The sequence below is a fragment of the Cebidichthys violaceus genome, unplaced genomic scaffold (genome assembly GCF_023349555.1).
Source record: "Cebidichthys violaceus isolate CVI_PGR_0920_01 unplaced genomic scaffold, fCebVio1.0.p SCAF_25, whole genome shotgun sequence".
Taxonomy (NCBI): Eukaryota; Metazoa; Chordata; class Actinopteri; order Perciformes; family Stichaeidae; genus Cebidichthys; species Cebidichthys violaceus.
The window spans coordinates 3,077,817-3,096,747 of NW_027176428.1; the positions used below are offsets into that span (position 1 = coordinate 3,077,817).

Genomic DNA, 18,931 nt, shown 5'->3' on the forward strand with positions numbered 1-18,931 from the left:
TCACCTTTGCTGTTTCCGTCGGGACCTCGGAGGATGGTGCATTCCTCGATGCTGCCGAAGGACTCAAAAAGGCGCCGCACGTCATCTTCTGACTGTTGCTTGTTGAGCATGCCCACAAAGAGCTTTCTGTCTTCTAAAAGGAATAGGTCACGATCAGAGGAGCAGAGATGCCTTTTGATATTCGTCGCTATGTTCAGTGAAATGGAAGCGTTTTTTACTCATCTCTACTTGCATCTAGAAAAAACGTTTTGTGATATAACAGATTGTGTATGTTCTCCAAGGAAACATATGTTATCCACCCATTTATTCGCACGTCTTTCGATCTCAATTGGGTTTAAATGAAGCTATTGGCTTGAAGCTATTTGCTTAACCACAAACTCTTAATGAGTATGCTTATTCTAAACAAGAGGTTCATGGTCATAGGTAGGTGCTCAGCTCCATTTGGAAAACATCAGCAGTGCAATAACAATAGAATAACAATTAAAATGTTCATAACAAGTCAGTGACAGATGCCAATAATTCTATTACATAACAACATGTAGAATTTGAAATTTGTTAACTGTAGTGACACATTTCAGCAGCACTGATTAAGCACTCCTCGCTCATGCCCATTCAATGGTGCTTGCTGAACACTGTCTGATGTACAATGTGTATTTTAAATGCTAAAGCATGTTTTTCCTGGTTGACCTGGTTTTCCATTTACTAATGTTATCCACCCGTGATTGAATTACAAATTTGTAGTCGAAGTTCTGGTCACAGGTGCGCATGGTGCAGCATTTCAACGTTTGTGCACAATTGCATCTTATTTAGTAGTGCTTGCTTGACTTGTGTCTGCAGTAAATGTGTGTCCATAACCATGTGCCTATCTCTTTGTGACAGAAAATATTGCTACTGGCTCATATTGCACCAACAATCAGACTGAGCTACCAACCTGTTTGCCTCGCAGTTGTGGAGTAGCTCAAAATGTAAGATAAGTTGCTAATATGGTAATCCATTCTTCATGAGAGCACAGTGAGTGAACGTTGTGGTTACCCAAATCTTTTATTCTATATTTTCATAGCTGTGAATACATCACGTGAAAAAAAGTCTTGCATAGAGAGACCTATCTCCACAGCTCTGTGTCAGTGGCTCCACACGTTATTATTCTGCTATAGAGGAAAAAAAAAACCCCTGCTCTGGCTTGTTTGTATTTCTTCAAACCAATCACAAGCGTCTTGGGTAAGTAAATGAAGCCGTGTTGGTGCCCTTGCAAAGTATTTCGCTCAGATAGCAGGTGGGGGTGGGGTGGGGGGGCAATAGATGGCCAATTGTAGACTTATACCCACAGTCTACATCCAGTCAGACTACGTGAAGAGAGACAACACCTACACACATCTTTGTAACTTTGACTTGATGTATTTGTCGAATATGACGTGATGTCTCCTAACAATGGCTTGTGTGACAATCCATGGGTCTGACGTTTCAGACTAATCAGCCAGTTTTAGTACATCAAGTACTACCTGTGAGGTATTAGACAGACAGACGCTTTGGTGTGCCTGTCCTCAGGTCAGAACATCATTAAAAGTTAATGACAGTCTAAGTTAAGTTCGAAAGCTATTCTTTCCAGGGGGCTCTGTTTACATGTGACAACACATTTGGTTGTTATTATTATTATTATTATTAAATATGCATCGCAGACAGGGTGCTGGAGCCTGCTGCACAATAATGAGGCAGCAAGTTTGACTGTGAAACAAATTAGATAAAAATAAATGTAACCTAACAGAAATAACAAGGAATATGCATAAGTCAAAGGTTATGTTGAATCCAGAAGACAATTACATAAATGAGGCGTTGCATTGGAGAGTAACCTGTTGTTACACAGGAAGCTGTGCACATGTTTTTCATGGCTACTGGAAAGCACTGATGAACACTTTCAAAATAAAATGCCCACTTTCGAAACATTAGGAAATCATTAGGACTTGTTCATGCTGTTATCAAGTCACACAGCACCAAACACATCATGTCTATTTCTCATTTAGAACCCATAGCAACCATTATTTTGCACATAGCAACTGCTGTCCTCTTCTTTCTTGATGTTTAAAAAGGCATTTCAGAACCTCACCCAGATTTCTCTTTTTTCAATTTCTATCAAGAAACTTTTATGCTGTCGAAAAGAATTGCAGGACGAAAAATCAAATACAAACTCTGTATGTATGGTTGTTAATAAAATATAGCCAGACTGAGGTTCAGTTTATTATTCACCTTGACAGCATGAGTTGAGTCACTGGATTAGTGTTTGAGGGAAATTGTGAGGCAGACGGTGAAAGTGTGTTAACGCACAACAGTAGCAGATGTTTCAGTGGGCAAGGCCGTCTGTTTTTTACTTTGCACAGAAACTGAGCTTTGTGCAAATGGATGTATATGTTGGGAAATTAATGAGCCTCAGTGCAATTGCCTCTGAATGTGCTCTGTAAATTAACATGTGTGTAGGGGTGGTTATCTGTGTGTGTGTGTGTGTGTGTGTGTGTGTGTGTATGTATGTGGGCGCGCGCTAAGGGTCCGTTCCCCGCTGCCTGTGCGTGACAGGGTGTCCTTGAAGAGTCAACAAGACTAATCTGCGCTCTGGCCTTGCACGGGGGGGGGGGGGGGGGGGGGGACTGTTTACAAGAGTGGAGCGCACATCAGGGGGGAGGGCACATTCATATACACGCGCACACATACACACACGCATACACAAATCTTGAAATGTTCGGCCCCACACCTTCTCACGCATACACACATACCCATACACATACACACCTCACTGTTGGATACAGCCTACAGTTCCCCAAGGGAGACAATAAACATAACATCTTTCTTAGGGAAAGGACACACACACACACACACACACACACACACACACACACAAACACACACACACACACACACACACACACACACACACACACACACACACACACACACACAGCACATGTCAATGACTCCCTGATTCCCCTTTACTGTAATATTTAGTAGGCAGCAGGAGTATATTTCTAAGAATCATAAAATGTATTACTATGTAATTTAATTATTTATTTTTGCTGCACAGCAGAAATATTCTTTTCCTTTATCACATTATCAGGAACACTTTCACAGTAGTTTTGCTAGCTCCCTAACAATCAATTAGACACTGGTGGAAAGTGACTTTTGGGGTTTTCATATTTTGCTTGTGTATTTCCATTTTATGCTGTTTTATACCTGTACTCCACTGCATTTCAGAGGGAAATATTGTACTTTCTACTCCACTACATATATTTTTAGACAGATTTCCGTTAGTTGTTACTTTCAGATTACTGTTTAATATTAAAACATGTATAATAAGCTTTTAAAATACAATGGATTGATAAAGATTAAACCAAGGCCTTTTTGACTTGAGACTCTTTGTAAAAAACAGTGTGTAGTTTCAGATGTTTCACCAAAGACAGATTTTCCGTCTGAACTTCCCAGATGGTTTCTTTTAAATGGGGGTGACTCGGCACCTCAATTGAGAAAGACAGCCATTGGTGTTAACTGTTTTCTCGGTTAAAGTAGTGGGGAAATGGTACACACACATTAGGGACTCAGCCCTAAGCTTTGCTTAAAGTCAGCACAACATAATAATTGCCTTCAATTTATTGTATTTATCATACTGATTCTATTTATAATCTCACACTGATGGGCTTTATGTTTTGAGCTCTTTTATGTATTTGTTGTTCTGTGGTTGCATTTTGTCTACCTGCCTATTGGCAGACTGGTTTTGTGGATTTGGAGCTAGTCATGGTTAAACGTTGTACAATAGTGATACTTGTTACCCGGAGAGGTTGGAAGGAGATATGCGTTCCCAAAACGTTACGTTTCTACGTAAAAACCTGTCAAGCTATCATAAGTTTATCATAAGACAGCTTGACGGAGTAGCAGTGGGGGTCGTGGGCTTAGTCAAGGATCAATTACTGTTAATTGTGTGTTGTCCCTGCAAAAATAAACAAAATAGATAAAAAAATTAAATAATAATAGTCATAATTATTTTACAAAGATTATATAAAAATCTAAAATCTAAATAATATTTGCAGCAGAACTTTTGTTTTTTTGCTTTTTCTTCTTTGCAACCCCATTAATTCTCTCACAATCCCCCTAATTTATTTAGCTATCCACGGGAGGGGGCCCAGACTCCACCAGCTACAACAGTAATATGTTACTTACATGGATGCATCATTGTTAACAGTCTATATATGTAACATATAACAATACTGCGTATCAGTCACATGGGCCATTTTTCTGCAGAACAACTACTTTCACTTTTGATACTTCTGTACTTTAACTGTACTTTCTGTACTTTTAATCAGTGTGATTTTAAAAGGACTTTTACTTGTTTTTCACATTGGTGTTGTTCTTCTACCTCCACTGCAATTAAAATGTAACACCCTGACAGTGTGATGGAGCCTTGGATTCATGTCTGACAAAAACATCCAAGGGATAGGGAAGAATAAAGAAATAGACACAGAAATAATCCTAAAATAAAGTGTGGAGAAGAGAAGTGGGCTGAGGACGTACATACAGGGAGAGACAGACTCAAATAACAGACAGAGGTATGGACGGCCTGCATTGCCCTCACTTTGCTTCCTCACGCTTGGTGCTCGTCTCTGTTCCCTCCCGCTCCATCAATCATACTCAGAGCACCACCAAACTAAATAGAAGAGGATGTCACACTATCTCTCTTCTTCTCCTAAAAGTTTTTTTCCCCCCTTTTACAGGCGTACCTCTTCCTCAGTCCTTATGTTTCTCTCTGCTCATCAACTTTGAACTCCTTGCATGCTCTATTTCCCCTTTCCCCTTTCCCCCCACTCTTTCCCTCTTTCTCGTGACTGAAGAATCGCTCTGGTGCCAATTATATCAACAACTGCAAAAGTTTGAGACACTCCAGCCGAAAACGGTCAAACTGCATCAATCTTCTCTTGTACAGTCCATTGATTGATGTCAAAAGCAGGTCACTACATGTCTAGACATAGAAAATGTGCTTTATGCTGTCTTAGCTGTCAATACAATACGCCACACATAGAATACCAGACAAGACATCCACTTTCATTCACACAGATCTGTCTATTGAATCTGCGGTTCGTTTGGCTGATACGAACTTGTGACACAAGTCAAATAGGACTCGCTTTGTTGACGACAGTGTTATTAAAGGTGTTTGACAAAAAGAAGTGGCCTGTTTTTCCCTCAAGCATGGCGTGGCGCGCATGTTTCCGTGTGTGCGTTGCATGTACATGCATCAGTGCATATGATGAAACTCCAAGAAAGGAGCTTGGGGCAGCGCCAGCCAGGAGGAACACTGTTTACATAATGCGTTCTGAATACTGGAGGGTCCGGCTAGGCCGCGCCTGTCAGCCTGCGTCGAGGTACAGGGCATCGTCTAATGGGACAGATAATGGTGAGGCTGATACGCACAGGCAGCATGTTTGTAGGGCTAGAACAAAGGGAAGGAAGGTAGTAAGGAAAGTGGGGGGGGGAGAAGAACAAAGGAAGGGCGTACAGTACCTCCTCGACTCTCGCTGTCTGCTGGCTTCACCTGGATCGGTCTGTTCATCTGTGACCGAGAGAGAAAGAGAAGCAAAGAGAGGACAAAAGAGAATAGAGACAGAAAAAAGAAGAAGACAAGAGACAACCAGTAAGCATCATGTTCTAGCACATGCTTCTACCTCTCTCCCTCCCCCTCCAAAAAAAGTTTTTTTCAAATCACTCAGCCAAATTGCGGGTAAAGTGTATTGAAAATCTCCAAAGCTGTAGCACTTATAGCCATTGGGGGAATAGTTGGTTGGGAATATGGGTTGGAAATATTATTTGATGTGAGATGAAAGGAGAGAGAAGGGTTGGAAAGGGGGATAAGCAGAGGGATGAAGGGAACGATAGAAAGAGGGATGGAGGGAGGATGGTGGAGAGGTAACTCTGGGTCAGCAGAGCTTCTGTGACTGTGTATCCTCTCTGTGGGTGCTTCTGGAGGCTCGTGTGCTATCGTGAAGTGGTCTGTGTGTGGACTATTCAGATATAATGGGGTGGATGTTTACACACACACATAGAAAAATCAACCTGTACACACAGAATAAACATAGTATGTGTCACTACAAAATGTTCTTGCACAATCCTCTCTTTTCACACAAACACTTTCTGTCCCCCAGTGAGACTTTTCCACAGTGTGTCCACTGAGGCCCTCCTTTCATTTCACTCCTGCCTGTCAAACCTTCCCTCTCCGCCTCACCACCCTGCTAAACGCTCGCCGCCAATCAATTTTTAATAATGCCAATCGCCACGCTGCCAGGAGGAATGGAAGAAAGGAAGGAGGGGGGGAGAGGAGAGGAGAGAAAAAGGAAAGGAGAGGAGAAAGCTGAGGATGAAAGGGGAGGAGGGAAAGGTCAAGGTTCTGTGTGATGCAGCATCAGTGTTTTGCTAAATGTCATTAAATCTTTTCTTCAGAGTTTGCTGATACAGTCATCATCTTAATGAATGTCGGGGCTTTCAGATGATTCACCAAAGGCGAAACCTTTGAGCACGGGGGACACGATGTCACGACGCAAACACAATTAATGCTCGGACCTTCACCCTTTCCTAGCGCTTTCCTGCTGCTAATATTAAATCACATCATTCTCCATATCACTTATTTAAAATGGAGTTACCCATTCCTTCCTCTCCCTCGTCTCCTCCCTCTCTTTGACAGCCAAGAGAACCCTACTAATGTTTTTAATGTGCTGTGATGCATTATTTATCAGACTGGCTGTTGATATGGAAAAAGGACGAGAGGGGATTATGGAATTGGGGAAGGAAAAAAAGGTGTTAAAATGAGTTAAAAAAAGTGAAAGAGAGACAGAAGGATGTGAGTAAAAAACTGTGCTGGATAAGACAGAGGGAGATTTTAGGAGGAGTGAAACCAAACAGGGTGAGGAAGAAGAGAAACTAATGGAAAACGATTTAAAAAAAACACACAAAAAAACAAGTGGGGGTGTTTGCGAGGAGAGAAATGTGGTGATGGAAAAGGAAGAGGGGGGAGGAATGAGGAAAAGAGGACATAGGGGGAGATGAGGACATAGATCAGAGTATGGGACAAGGTCAGCCCACTGCTCCCAAGGGACCTATAAGCTTGCATACATATGAGTGCTTTTACCGTGACCCATACAAATGGTCTGGCCTCAATCTGACCTAATTGTGTTCCACCTCCACTGGTTTTATATGCAAGCACCGGTCTTAACCCGCACGGTATGACAGCACTGACCCTCTGAGGTTGTGTTTCATTTTCCTGGTCCTAAATTCTCTCTGCACTGGTATTTTATGGACCAAAAATGATTTAGGTTTACTTTATGTCTTACTTTAAAAATTAAAATTAAAAAAATCAAAACCCTTTCCAGAGTTATTCATATTTTTGTTGGACTTTCCCTTTGACTAAGAAAAATATCAGCACCATTTTCCCCCCTAAAATCAAGATCATTAATGTTAATGATGCTGTCCTCTGCATGTGACAAAACGCACCTCTATAATCCATGGCACACATAGTAGTCATCTTATTGAAGTCAATATTTTTTATATGTAACAAATCTTAAAAATAAGGCTGAAATAAGACATAAATATGGAATATGATAAACATAAAAGACCCTACCATGATCCCCCCCCCTAAAATAGAAATTGCTAAACCCGCCCCTATTTTGACCCCCTTTCCCTTATCATAACATTTATTTTAGTTCAAAACTTTACCTCAATGCCATTCTTGATGGTTTCAATCTTAACACCTAGAATCCTATGAACTAACTTCACAGATAACTGTTATCAGCCAGTCTCTTCATTTGTCATCGCTGTAGTTGAGCCGCAGAACGTCCCCTCATACATTTTTTGATACAGTATCTAAACGATGTTAAGTGGTTAAACCATTGTTTTCTTTTGTCATTGAAAGCTGAGTGGAGATTCATGGGCTCTCTATCAGTGGTTTCCATTATCCCGGGCCCATAAACTGTTTCAAGGTCAGTTTTATCATCCTGCTCATAATAGTGTGAGTTAGCACCAGCCCACTGGACAACCGATCCCAAAACAGTTGTTAAAGCCAGACGCTGACTAGCACGGATAGCTCCCCCAGGATGTATGTGGTGGTGTTAGCCAAAGCCAGATGGCATCATTGAGCAGCAGAAGCAATACTATACACAGACAATGCATGAAGCTCTCTCTAGCCTAATGCCAGCATGATAAAAAAGATGCAGACATGCATACATACAAACACACAAACAGGCACAAGTGGGTAGGCTTATGGCTAGACATGCACGCTTGGCTCATGCACAAACAAATAGGCCTATAGGCCCATGCATCCAAGCATGCATGGAAACATACAACAGGATACAAATAAGTAACACAGGCACACACACACACAGACACACACACACACACACAATGCATATGTAAATCTATCCTCGTGAGCCGACATGTTCTGTAAATTGGCTCATCTCTCAGCATGCACACCTAATACCTTGCATGTAACGTGCCTTTTCTCCCCAGCCTTGTGAATGCGGCGGCCTATTCATCCACGCATATGCCTATTAAAAACACTGCACACGTGCTCACACGCGCACACACGCAGGCTTAAGCTCCATTGTTGCTGAAAGTCCACCTCAGCAGCCTCGAGTTAAGAGTGGCCTTCGTGTACCACATGATCGACAGCTCAAAAAGAACGGCGGCTACACACATGCACGGGCACACACACACCCACACATACACACGCATATCCTTGCTACACTCCTCTGTTGATTATGTAACTCAATGACAGCGCTCTGCCTCAGTGCTGCCATAGATTCCCTGCTAACTAGAAGCTGAGGGAATACATGGTCTGCATGAAGCCTGTGCTGTACCAAACTGGTGAGTCATTCTTCTGAATCAGTCTAGTACGTCCTGAATGTTTAGCGAGGCCCACAAGATTAGCTGAAAACAGTGTGGGACTACAGTTTGCTGTATTGGATTCTACCTTGAAATGGGGTAAAATTGAAGTCCTTGTATTGATTCCACTGCGTTCAAACCACAGAAATTAAGTTACAAAAACACTGTTACGATGACAACTCTATGGGATTTATATCCACTGAATTTCTGTGTAGTACCTTGTTATGTCAGATGTGTTTCAATTACAGTTTTTTACAAGTTGCTCAAGACAGTGCCAGCAACCAAAACCACACACAAACTAACACATGCAGCCGCAGTAATTCACAGCACTCGCAGGGACACAAGAGCGCGCAGTCACTCGCACTCCCATCATCGTCTGTGAAAAAGAATATTGAAAGTATGCTTTACGAAACTCTGGAGAGGAGGTAGGATTTTCTCATTTTCGCCCTCGTCTAGCAGATGTGTTTTTGAGAGAGAGAGAGAGTGGAGCAGTGCAGGCCAGGTCATTTCATTATCACAGTGAGAAAGCACTCCATGAAACTCCACCAGGGAGCCAGGAAGGCTGCCTTCATAATATACCTCTTCTACTATTGTGAAGCTCTATTTTAAATTCTGCAGCTAAAGGCTGTTTCTTTCTTTAACGTCATTCTGTCTCCGTCCCATTTGAATTCAGGTGTTTGGGTTCTCTTTTGCTTTCTGTTCATACATATATTTACTGGTCCCTAATTGTACTGTGTATGAAAGCATCTGACAGGGACCAGCTCCAGGTGTTGAGATTCTCTGCGGGAGCATTGCCAGGGTATAAGTGTAACCAAACTCCGGTATTCGTACTGTCAAATCAACCACTGGCGCTCGACCTCGACCTGCTTTCCAAAGTATCTCAGCATGCACAACACTCATCTTGGGGATGGAAACATGCCAATGGAAACATTAGCTGAACAAATATGGCTAAAATCCTGAGATGCTTTTGGGAAACCGGGCCTGTGTACGCAGGGGGAAAAAACCCCCTCAGTGGCAAGATTAGCTGAAGAACTAGAAACATTTAGCACACATGTTATAGATTTCACCAGTGATCTCAAAGAGGACAACCTATTTTCAAAAGTATTGATTTTACAATAATTCACAGAAGCATTACACTCCCATGGAATACTCCCTGCAATTCCATCAAGGCTCCTACTCTACAGTACATGTAAACTTTCAGTTTATTGACTTTTGCAACCTCTTGAGGCACAGAAGTATTTTACAACATCAGTAGCAAAAGGGAAGCTCACACCCTTCCACTGCCATTACCACTGCAGACTGCACAGAGCAGTGCCGTAATGTGACTAATGGAACTGGAATCAGCTTGTGTGAGCAGGGAAGTTATTTTTCCCATGGCACACAATGTGTTCATCAGGAGCAGAATTCAGGTCAGTCAGTCAAATGGCATTGCCTCAGCTCATACTCTGTGATCCTCTTCGCAAGTGCAAAGGCTAATCTCTGTAAGAAGTGTTTTTTTTCCAGCCTACAAGTCACTCAGCAGACAGAGCTAGAGAAGCGGTTGTTGTATATAATATTGTGGTTGGGAATTTACTAAATGTACCCAATGCTAACGACATGCAAGCTCATGTCCTATTCGGTGATGCTGAATAGGACATGAGGTGCAGTTAAAAATATATTTCTCTAAACAGTGGAGGAAGAAGAACGCAGATCTTTTAGCGAAGTAAAGGCAATACATGAGCACAGAAATACTCATGCATTCAAATTTGACTTAACTATTATTTAAGTAGTAGCTTCGAAATGTAGTAAAAAACAATAGCATACTGTTTGACAAGAATTTTTGGGTCAGACTATAGCAGTGTTGATACGAGCTTGGAAGTTGATGAATGGTTAAATGCCACTTGGATTCCCATAAGGTTTATTCTCCACTAATGTCTACAGGTTTGAGTCAGTATTTTGCCTCTTTCCTGACCCTGTAGTTCCTTATCCTGACATATGGCCAAGCACCAAGTCTCTCTTTTGTGAAACATGCGGAGAGATCAATGTCTGTGTGTGAGGGTAAAGAGGACTGTAAAGCAAAACATCCCGATCTCTTTCCCTTTGTTGCATTCTCTTCTGCTTTATCCCTTCTCATCTTTACAGACAAACAGAGGTGGGCAATCTGTATCACGTCAGATCAAGGATGAGGAGAGTATTTTCTGACAACGGGATGGCTTGGCCCAGTTGTTTGGGCTGGGATTGAGCGGCATGCTGCAGTCAAAACTGAGTGGATGGGGGCGAAATAAATATAAGGGGAAAAAAAGCATCCAGATGAATTATAAATTGGCACAGTCTGTGCTTTCTTTGGCTGTTACATCGCAGCATTGAGGTGGCTAGTAGAACAACGTGGCTGCAGTGTGCATTATGGCAAATGAGACACTGGCTCTCATTTATCTATTTCCTTATGTTCAAAATGTTCCAAAATGATGACTTACAGTAACATGAACAATAACATGGATGCAAAAGGACTTATTACACTCGATTTTTACTGCTGAAATGGGTTTGATGGCAGAGGTTTATAGACACTTATCAAAGGGACTGATCTATTTGAACGGCAGAAGTTGCATGTTACATGACCTCACACCCCCCAAAATATCATCCTAAAGAAATTAAATAACTCTGACATCCCTGTTAGAGCAACTGTGTGAATGAACAATACAATCACCGTCTTTCTCGGCCTGTTTCTATATGCTGCTGCTCGCTTCGTAGTGCTGCGGTCCCAGTAGTGTCTACTGAGATCACAACGTCTCCACAAAGGAGGATGAAAGGGAAACACACAGAGATCACTAAAGGAGGCAAACCTCCCTGTCCAACCCTCTGATCATCGCGTATTCCTTCATCAACATGGCTTTTACACAGAAAATGGAAACAGAGGAGGATAGATAGACACACACACACACACACACACACACACACACACACACACACACACACACACACATACACACACACACATCCAAATCTGATTGATCCGAGAGCGAGGAAGATCATTGTTAACCTTTGGAGCAGCATATGCGACAAAATAATCTCAATTTATTCTCCTTTGCTTCCTGATTACATTTCTTTGGCACGCTAACTAGCTCTGAAAATACTTTCTCCAACTTTCTGAGGACGTGCTGTCAGAAAGCTAGTTACAAAACACAGACATGTTAAAAGCTGAAAGTTATCACCCCCCCCCCCCTCACACACACACACACACACACACACACACACACACACACACACACACACACACACACACACACACACACACTCCTCCTCCACTACTTTTCTCTTTTGCCTGCAGTTGGTTGGGAGAACAGCAATGCTTTTCTCACATCCATTGTTTGATCCATTTCACACCAGCCCACCTCTTCTTTATCTCCTCCTGTTTTCTCCTTCTTTCACTGGCAGGCAGCCTGAACACTGGCAGTAGTGGGATGGCTTTTGAGCCGTTTTGAATGAGAGGTTAAAATGCAAATGTAGTCCTCTCTCTGTTTTCCTTTCTATTCCTGTTCTACATCTTATTATTTCCCCCCCGCTCTTCATCCTTCTCTTCTTCTCTACAAATTTGTTGAGGAATAGAGTAAATGAGTGCGAAAACAATTTTTCCCACAGTGAGTTGGTGCCAAAAACTGTATTTTCCCCAGATTCCCCTTCAGTGCTCTACCTGGATAAGAATCGATGTGGAATGAGAGCAGACAGGATTTACGCTTCCTGCGAACACTTTAATAGGAATCGACGGTTGAGAATTCCGTTGTCACACCGTAACTGGATAGAAAAAGCACATCATCTGCACCCCCAAATGATTTTACCCTGTCAAAACCTATTAAAGCTTCACACCTCCCTGTGACACGCACTTGTACATCCCCTCACACACTCATGTGCAAATGAGATGCACACACACAGACGTATACATGTCTGTCTTTTTCTCACACATACACATTGATGCATACACATAAAACGTGTCAAATATTACATTTTGTGCATGTTTGTGACACATCTCACACAATCTTGTGTGAGCCTTGAACACAGATCGATTATCACCACAGCTTGATCCATCACAACAAGAGGCATTGCTAATAGAGAACAGTGCCGGGGTGAGAAACAAATACACACACACATGCTCACAAACAACACAACCCCTTGCGATAGTTACATAATTAGACATACAGCACCTTGGCAATCAACAGCTCTGGTGTTGCCATGGGGACTATAGCTTTGACTATAAAAAGAAAGGATCTATACGTGGAGGCGGTTGAGGGCGGAGGTGCGGAGCGAGGCAGCGAGAGAAAGAAAGAGGAGAATGAAAAAGTGTGAGAAAATTGGTGCGAGAGAAGTGAAGGTGTCGCTGAGGGACCGAGCAGCTCTCTCAGTTTGTGTGCGTAGTGCACCTGCATGCGTGTGATTAGAAGCGTTCAAAGCTTCGCTGTGTGCACCAAGTTTGCGTATGTATGGCTGCTCCTGTTTGCGCGTAAGCTTGAGGGAGGAGGAAAAAAAAAATGACAAGGACAAAATGTGATAGAGTTGGTTAGCAAGTGAGAGGAAGAGAAAGGAAAAGAGAAGGCTAACTAGAGAAAGTGTAGAGGACAATTTTCAGCCTCTCTCTCCCTCCCCCTTCTAAGCTTACTGCATTGCCTGGGCTTTGCAGCATATAGTGAAGATTAGGCCAGACGAGAAAGCCATAAATTCTACTTTTCTCTTTCCAGAGGTGAACATAAATCACAGCTGGTACTGGCGTGCCATCACTGGGTTTTTGCTTTTCACTTATCTAATGAATAAAAAAAAAAAAAAAAAAAAGGAGAAAAAAAAAATACAAGTTCCAAAGCTGTCCTATTCTAAACGGGGCAGCCTGCTTTCACTTCCATCCGAGCACAACTTTTGTCCTCTTCTCCAGCCATCACTGAGGTACAGAGACGATGAGTTGGTTTCCCATAATTGGGAGTATTCATGAGCTGCATATCGCTGGACTCTGTGTGTGTGTGTGTGTGTGTGTGTGTGTGTGTGTGTGTGTGTGTGTGTGTGAATGTGTGAGTATGAGAAGAAGAGAGTGAGAGCTGACTTGAAAGGCCTGTGCATATGAAAGATACCTTACAGCATATGCAAATGTAAATATAGACACAAATAGCAGCACAGGCAAACACATCATGAATGCACGAAGCGAGGAAATGCAACCACTCTTGTGTTCAGATACGCACAGAAATGTGCACATGCTCGCCCACACGCTTTCTTGCGCGCGCGCACCCACACACCCACACGCACGCATGCACGCACACACACTCTTGCTTCTGTCTCATAAGGTTAAGGGGTGAGGAGATGGTGTTGTAATGAGCTGTCACTCACAATGTATTGGAAAAAGGCAAGGAGAGGCACAGTGATGAAACACAAAAATCAAAATGTATATAGAAAGAAAAGATAAAAACCGAGTCCGTGAGAAGCCACAGATTGAAAATATGCCTACTAATACTTAGTCGGCTGCATAATTTGTATGCTTTTGTCCCATGAAGCTCTTTTGTCACCCAGCAAACATAAAATAGTGATTTTATTTAAGTGACCATATCAGCATAGGGAATACTGTTTGCCTGGTTAACAAGTAGAATTTGTAAGATGTGATCAAATCACTATTTTATGCTCATTCAGCAGTCTGAAAAATATGTAAAAGAGGACTACTCAACCGTTAGTTTGGCATTGTTAAAATAAAGAAGAGGTGATTATGGAAAGCAGGAGGGGGCAGAACAGAGACTTAAAGGAATATTTCGACATTTTGCAACATCTTGCGTTTTTACGGGGGCGTTATGAAGTCACCGCGAGGTTGACAGGCAACCAGCTGTGACCCTCTCTGTCCCACTCCTTACCAGATGTTGGACAGTTTTTTTTAATTGCTGACCGAAATAGGAGGAAGAAAATAGTTTTCCTATTAGGTGATTCAGTGTGGGAGAAGATCTTTACTACCTGAAAACCGTTAGTCTGGATGCACAACATAAAAAAAGAAAAATGTAGCTGCCATACTGCACATTCAAACTTAAAACAGAACTGCAATTAGGGGTTAGTTTGTTTTGGACGTGCTGCTTAAGGTACTGGTGAGATGACAAAATACAATCCAAGAAAGCTGGTTTAAGGCTTATTCAAATCACAGATCAAATGTTATGAGGAAGCTTTTCACAACTCTGGAAAGTTATGACATCGACAATTATTTTATCTTATTTATTCTCAATGTTTACAGTAGGAACAGTAGAATGTCCTCATGCATGTTACAAAGTAATCTACTAGGATATGCACGCTTTCACATATTCAGTTGGCTGACACAGTGTGATGCCGATGATGTTGCATTGCATTGTTGTAAAAGTTGAACCATGGTTGAACTACTATTCGGGACAACTCTGTGTTTTCTGCACTGGCACCCCTGCAGGTGTCTCAATGCAGTGCTCTTTTAAGTAAATTCTGAAGTGAATGATAAGACTGGACATTTTGTCATGCAGGGCCAATGCCGCTCTGAACATGGCCTTGGCGTGGACGTTGTCTGAGTGGAGGGAAAAAGACCAGAGGGACGGAAAGGGAGAGTGAAAAAAATGAGAGCAGTGCAAATAGAAACAAAGAGTGAGAGAGAGGGAAGCATGACAAGTCTGTAATGTCCAACTAAAACCCTACAAGCGTTTCTAAGGCCATACATAACCTCAATACTCTGCTCTCTCCAAACTCTGCTCTGCACTGAAATGACAGGAGGGTAGAAGATCTAGACTGATAGATAACTCTTCTCCCCTCCCCTCCACACACACACACACACACACACACACACACACACACACACCTACACACACACAACTACATGCACACACACACACACACACACACACACACACACACACTCCCCTTCTCTTGCCTGCATATTTCCATCAAATAATCACTAATTCCACACTCCCTGGCTGATAAAATATAGAAAAGGTAGGAAGAGAGAACGGGATGAGTGTCGGGAACAGAGCAGATCGAGGGAGGAGAGAGGAGTAAGAGTGGAGGAGGAGGAGTAAGAAGGAAGTGATACAGTCAAATCTGCCTGTTAGGCTCCGCCAAAGAAACAACAGGGAGTTTTTCAGTAAGACAGCTCTGGCTCCCAGCTAGAGCCCAGGTGGGCGATGTGAATGTTCTCTCACTCCCACACACTTAAGAGTCAAAAATATGCACATGCACGTGATCGAGTATACACATGCAGTATACACATTTGCACATGCGAGCGCTGATGTTTGCATGTACTGTACCAGCCTGCCTACGCTCACACACACACACACACGAAGAATGCACACAACACAATGTCAAACAAGAAAACACACTCAGGGCAGAAAGGAATAATCTTTTGTCTTTGTCAAGCGTTCAAGAACGCCACGGCCAAAATGTCAATCTATCTCTCGTCTTTGTCTTTTATTGCTCTCATTCATTCTGAGATTCACCCTGAGGGCTTCTGCTGTTCAGTGTCCTGTAATAATGCCAAGAGAAGACTAAAAAGGAAGAACACTTGAATTGGTGACCATGTAAATGAATGTGTAGCACTGAAAAATAAATTGGTTACAGTATGAAACTATATTTTCTCTTGTGGTTTCAATATCTCTCTTTGTCTTTTACTGTTTTTCTTTCTTCATATACATCGGTTTCATTTGTCAGCCCCCTCTGTTTCTTACCTTGTGCAAAACTGAGGGTTTGGCTGAGGATAAGAGGAAGAGAGTTGAGAAACTAAGTGTGAGAGAGAGAGAGAGTTTTAAGTAGCAGCAACCGAGCAGCACCAGGTTCGTTCCAGGGGGAAGTGAGGAAGAGGGGAGGAGAGGGGAATACGATTTCATTATTAATGGAGGAAAAGTTCCTTCAAATTGAACCTATAAAGTATCTCTGCTGCCTTTCCTTTTGAACAGAGGAAGACTGGGACAGGAAGAGGAAGCGAGAAGATCCGAATGAAGAAGTGGGGGAAGAAAATGTCAGGAGAACATTATCAAGATTTTATATTTGTTGTGTTTTGCCATAGTCTGGTTTAATTTGGTCGTGTTTATTGTCTTACAAATGCAGTAAAGGTGGTGGTCTTTGAATGCAGCATAGGTACACATTTGAGAAGGAAGCTTTAAAGCAAGACTATGTAAAACAATTTTAACAGTAGCCACTGGTCATGCGAGACCAAGTAGGGCTGTAGCAGCAAAACTTTGTGGTGTACTGAAAAAAGCAGGGGGTATTTCATTACTGTTAATTTGTAAAAGGAAGATGTTGTTAATTTGTCTCTCAAAATTACATAGTCTTACTTTAAAATGTTCGTATTCGACATGGTTCCTCATCACTGAGTTAATTGAACTATTCCGCACTGCATGGCAGAGTGTTTTTGTTTTTGAGCAGAGGAGCTTCTGCTCACATGCTATGCTCCCTTGGTATTAATTTAAGTATATGCTTTGATGTATTTTGCAGGAATGGTGCCAAAACACAGCAGTTTTTCATATTCATCTCATCTTGTGAAACAGACACCCTTTACATCTGGTACTAAATGACTCAAATGAACTTGGATTTTCTCCAAACTGAGCTTAACCACATGAAAGTGGAAATGTGTAAATGCACCCAAGATACACCAGAGTAGGTGATCCAACCACCTTGGGGATCTATTTTACCATAATGATGCAACACTGTAAATTCAATATTGCTTTAAATTCAAATAAATCTACATACAGTATACAGAAATGCAGAAGGAAGTGAGATGTTTAGATTTTTTGTATTTGTGCCTCCCTTTGCGTTTGAACATAATTAAACTGTCTGCTGCTCACACCACTGATATTATCAGTAATTGCTTGTTACATGAGACATTATACAAAGTAAATGTATAATTACAACTTTCCACGTGTTTGAATGGGTTTGCACTTTCGAGAAAGAAAGTTGTCGTGTTGGAGACGTATGCCTGCGTTTGAGGGAGAGGCCAGACTGAGATGCATTTTAATGAATAGTATCACTATATCAAGGAGACACATGGTAGAACCCATTGGGTGCTTTGGTTGTGAGTGCTGAAATCAAGAGTTACATCTCCAGCATGTTAGGGGACCACTTCCAATTGTCAGACCTCCACCTTTAACATCCAACCACTCTGAAAACTTCCCCCGGGATATCCCATATGTCAGGGGAAATGTTTTACGTTGTATGAGCTAAAGTTAAAGTGCTTATGCAACTCTGCGGTGGAGCGGCCTTTATTTTCATTACCTGTCAGGATAGGTATTATGTCATTCTTATGACAGCGCTGGCCAATATGTCAGCCTCTTTAGGCTGAGTGCATCCATCTGTGTTACTATATATCTGACTGTAATATCTTGCTGGCCGTTGGCCAACTGATTCTTGGTCTGCTATCGTATCTCACCGTATCTCTCCAGCTCCCTCCTCTAACCTCACTGCCTCCATGGGCCTAAAAATATTGGACATAGTAATAGGAAAGCAGAAGCAGACAACTTTTTACATCCTTTAAAATCCATAAAGAGAGCTGACCATTTGTACACCTACAAGAATTTCAGTGACGACCAGAAACCAAATCCATAACTAAATGTGCACGTTTGTACTTGCAGTGGTTACAGAGAAACTTTTAGCAAGAAAAAATCTATAGATATCCAAATGAATACTCTTATGGAGCAGTGCCTAGGAATGCTGAAGCCGAATGACTGATTTCATGCGATAGTTTCTCCCCTGTAGAGTTAAGAGGGCCCGCTGGCCCCTGGGAGCAGCCTGTCACAACTAGAGAAACTCCTGCTGGGGCCACTCTGTTGAGGTTTTCAGCCGCCTCCCAGGGGGTCCCCACCACCATTTACCCGTTGAAACAAAAATCAATGGCTTAATGATCCAAAACAGGAAATAGAATGAGAAAAAAGAAAGTCCCTAAAACAACAAAATGTCTTTTGGCAAGGGACATTCTGTCCTGGCCTTCATTTGTTCGTTTGTTTGTGTTTGTGTGTGTGTGTGTGTGTGTGTTGAAAGAAATGTGCTGGGATTGTAAGTGAGTGTGTATGTGTGTGTGTGTCTGTTCATGCACGCGCAG

General features: G+C 42.1%; 1 protein-coding gene across 4 annotated transcripts in view; it reads right to left on the minus strand.

Annotated features, from left to right (window-relative positions):
* Positions 1-18,931, minus strand: part of celf4 (CUGBP, Elav-like family member 4) — a 75,588-nt gene that overhangs the window by 11,819 nt on the left and 44,838 nt on the right. For all 4 annotated transcript variants that reach the window (XM_068720540.1, XM_068720542.1, XM_068720541.1 and 1 more), the window contains exons 3-4: positions 5,533-5,581; positions 5-133 (exon numbers count right to left, since the gene is read on the minus strand). In XM_068720540.1, the coding sequence (XP_068576641.1) occupies positions 5-133; positions 5,533-5,581 (178 nt within the window). The remainder of the gene's footprint in view (positions 1-4; positions 134-5,532; positions 5,582-18,931) is intronic.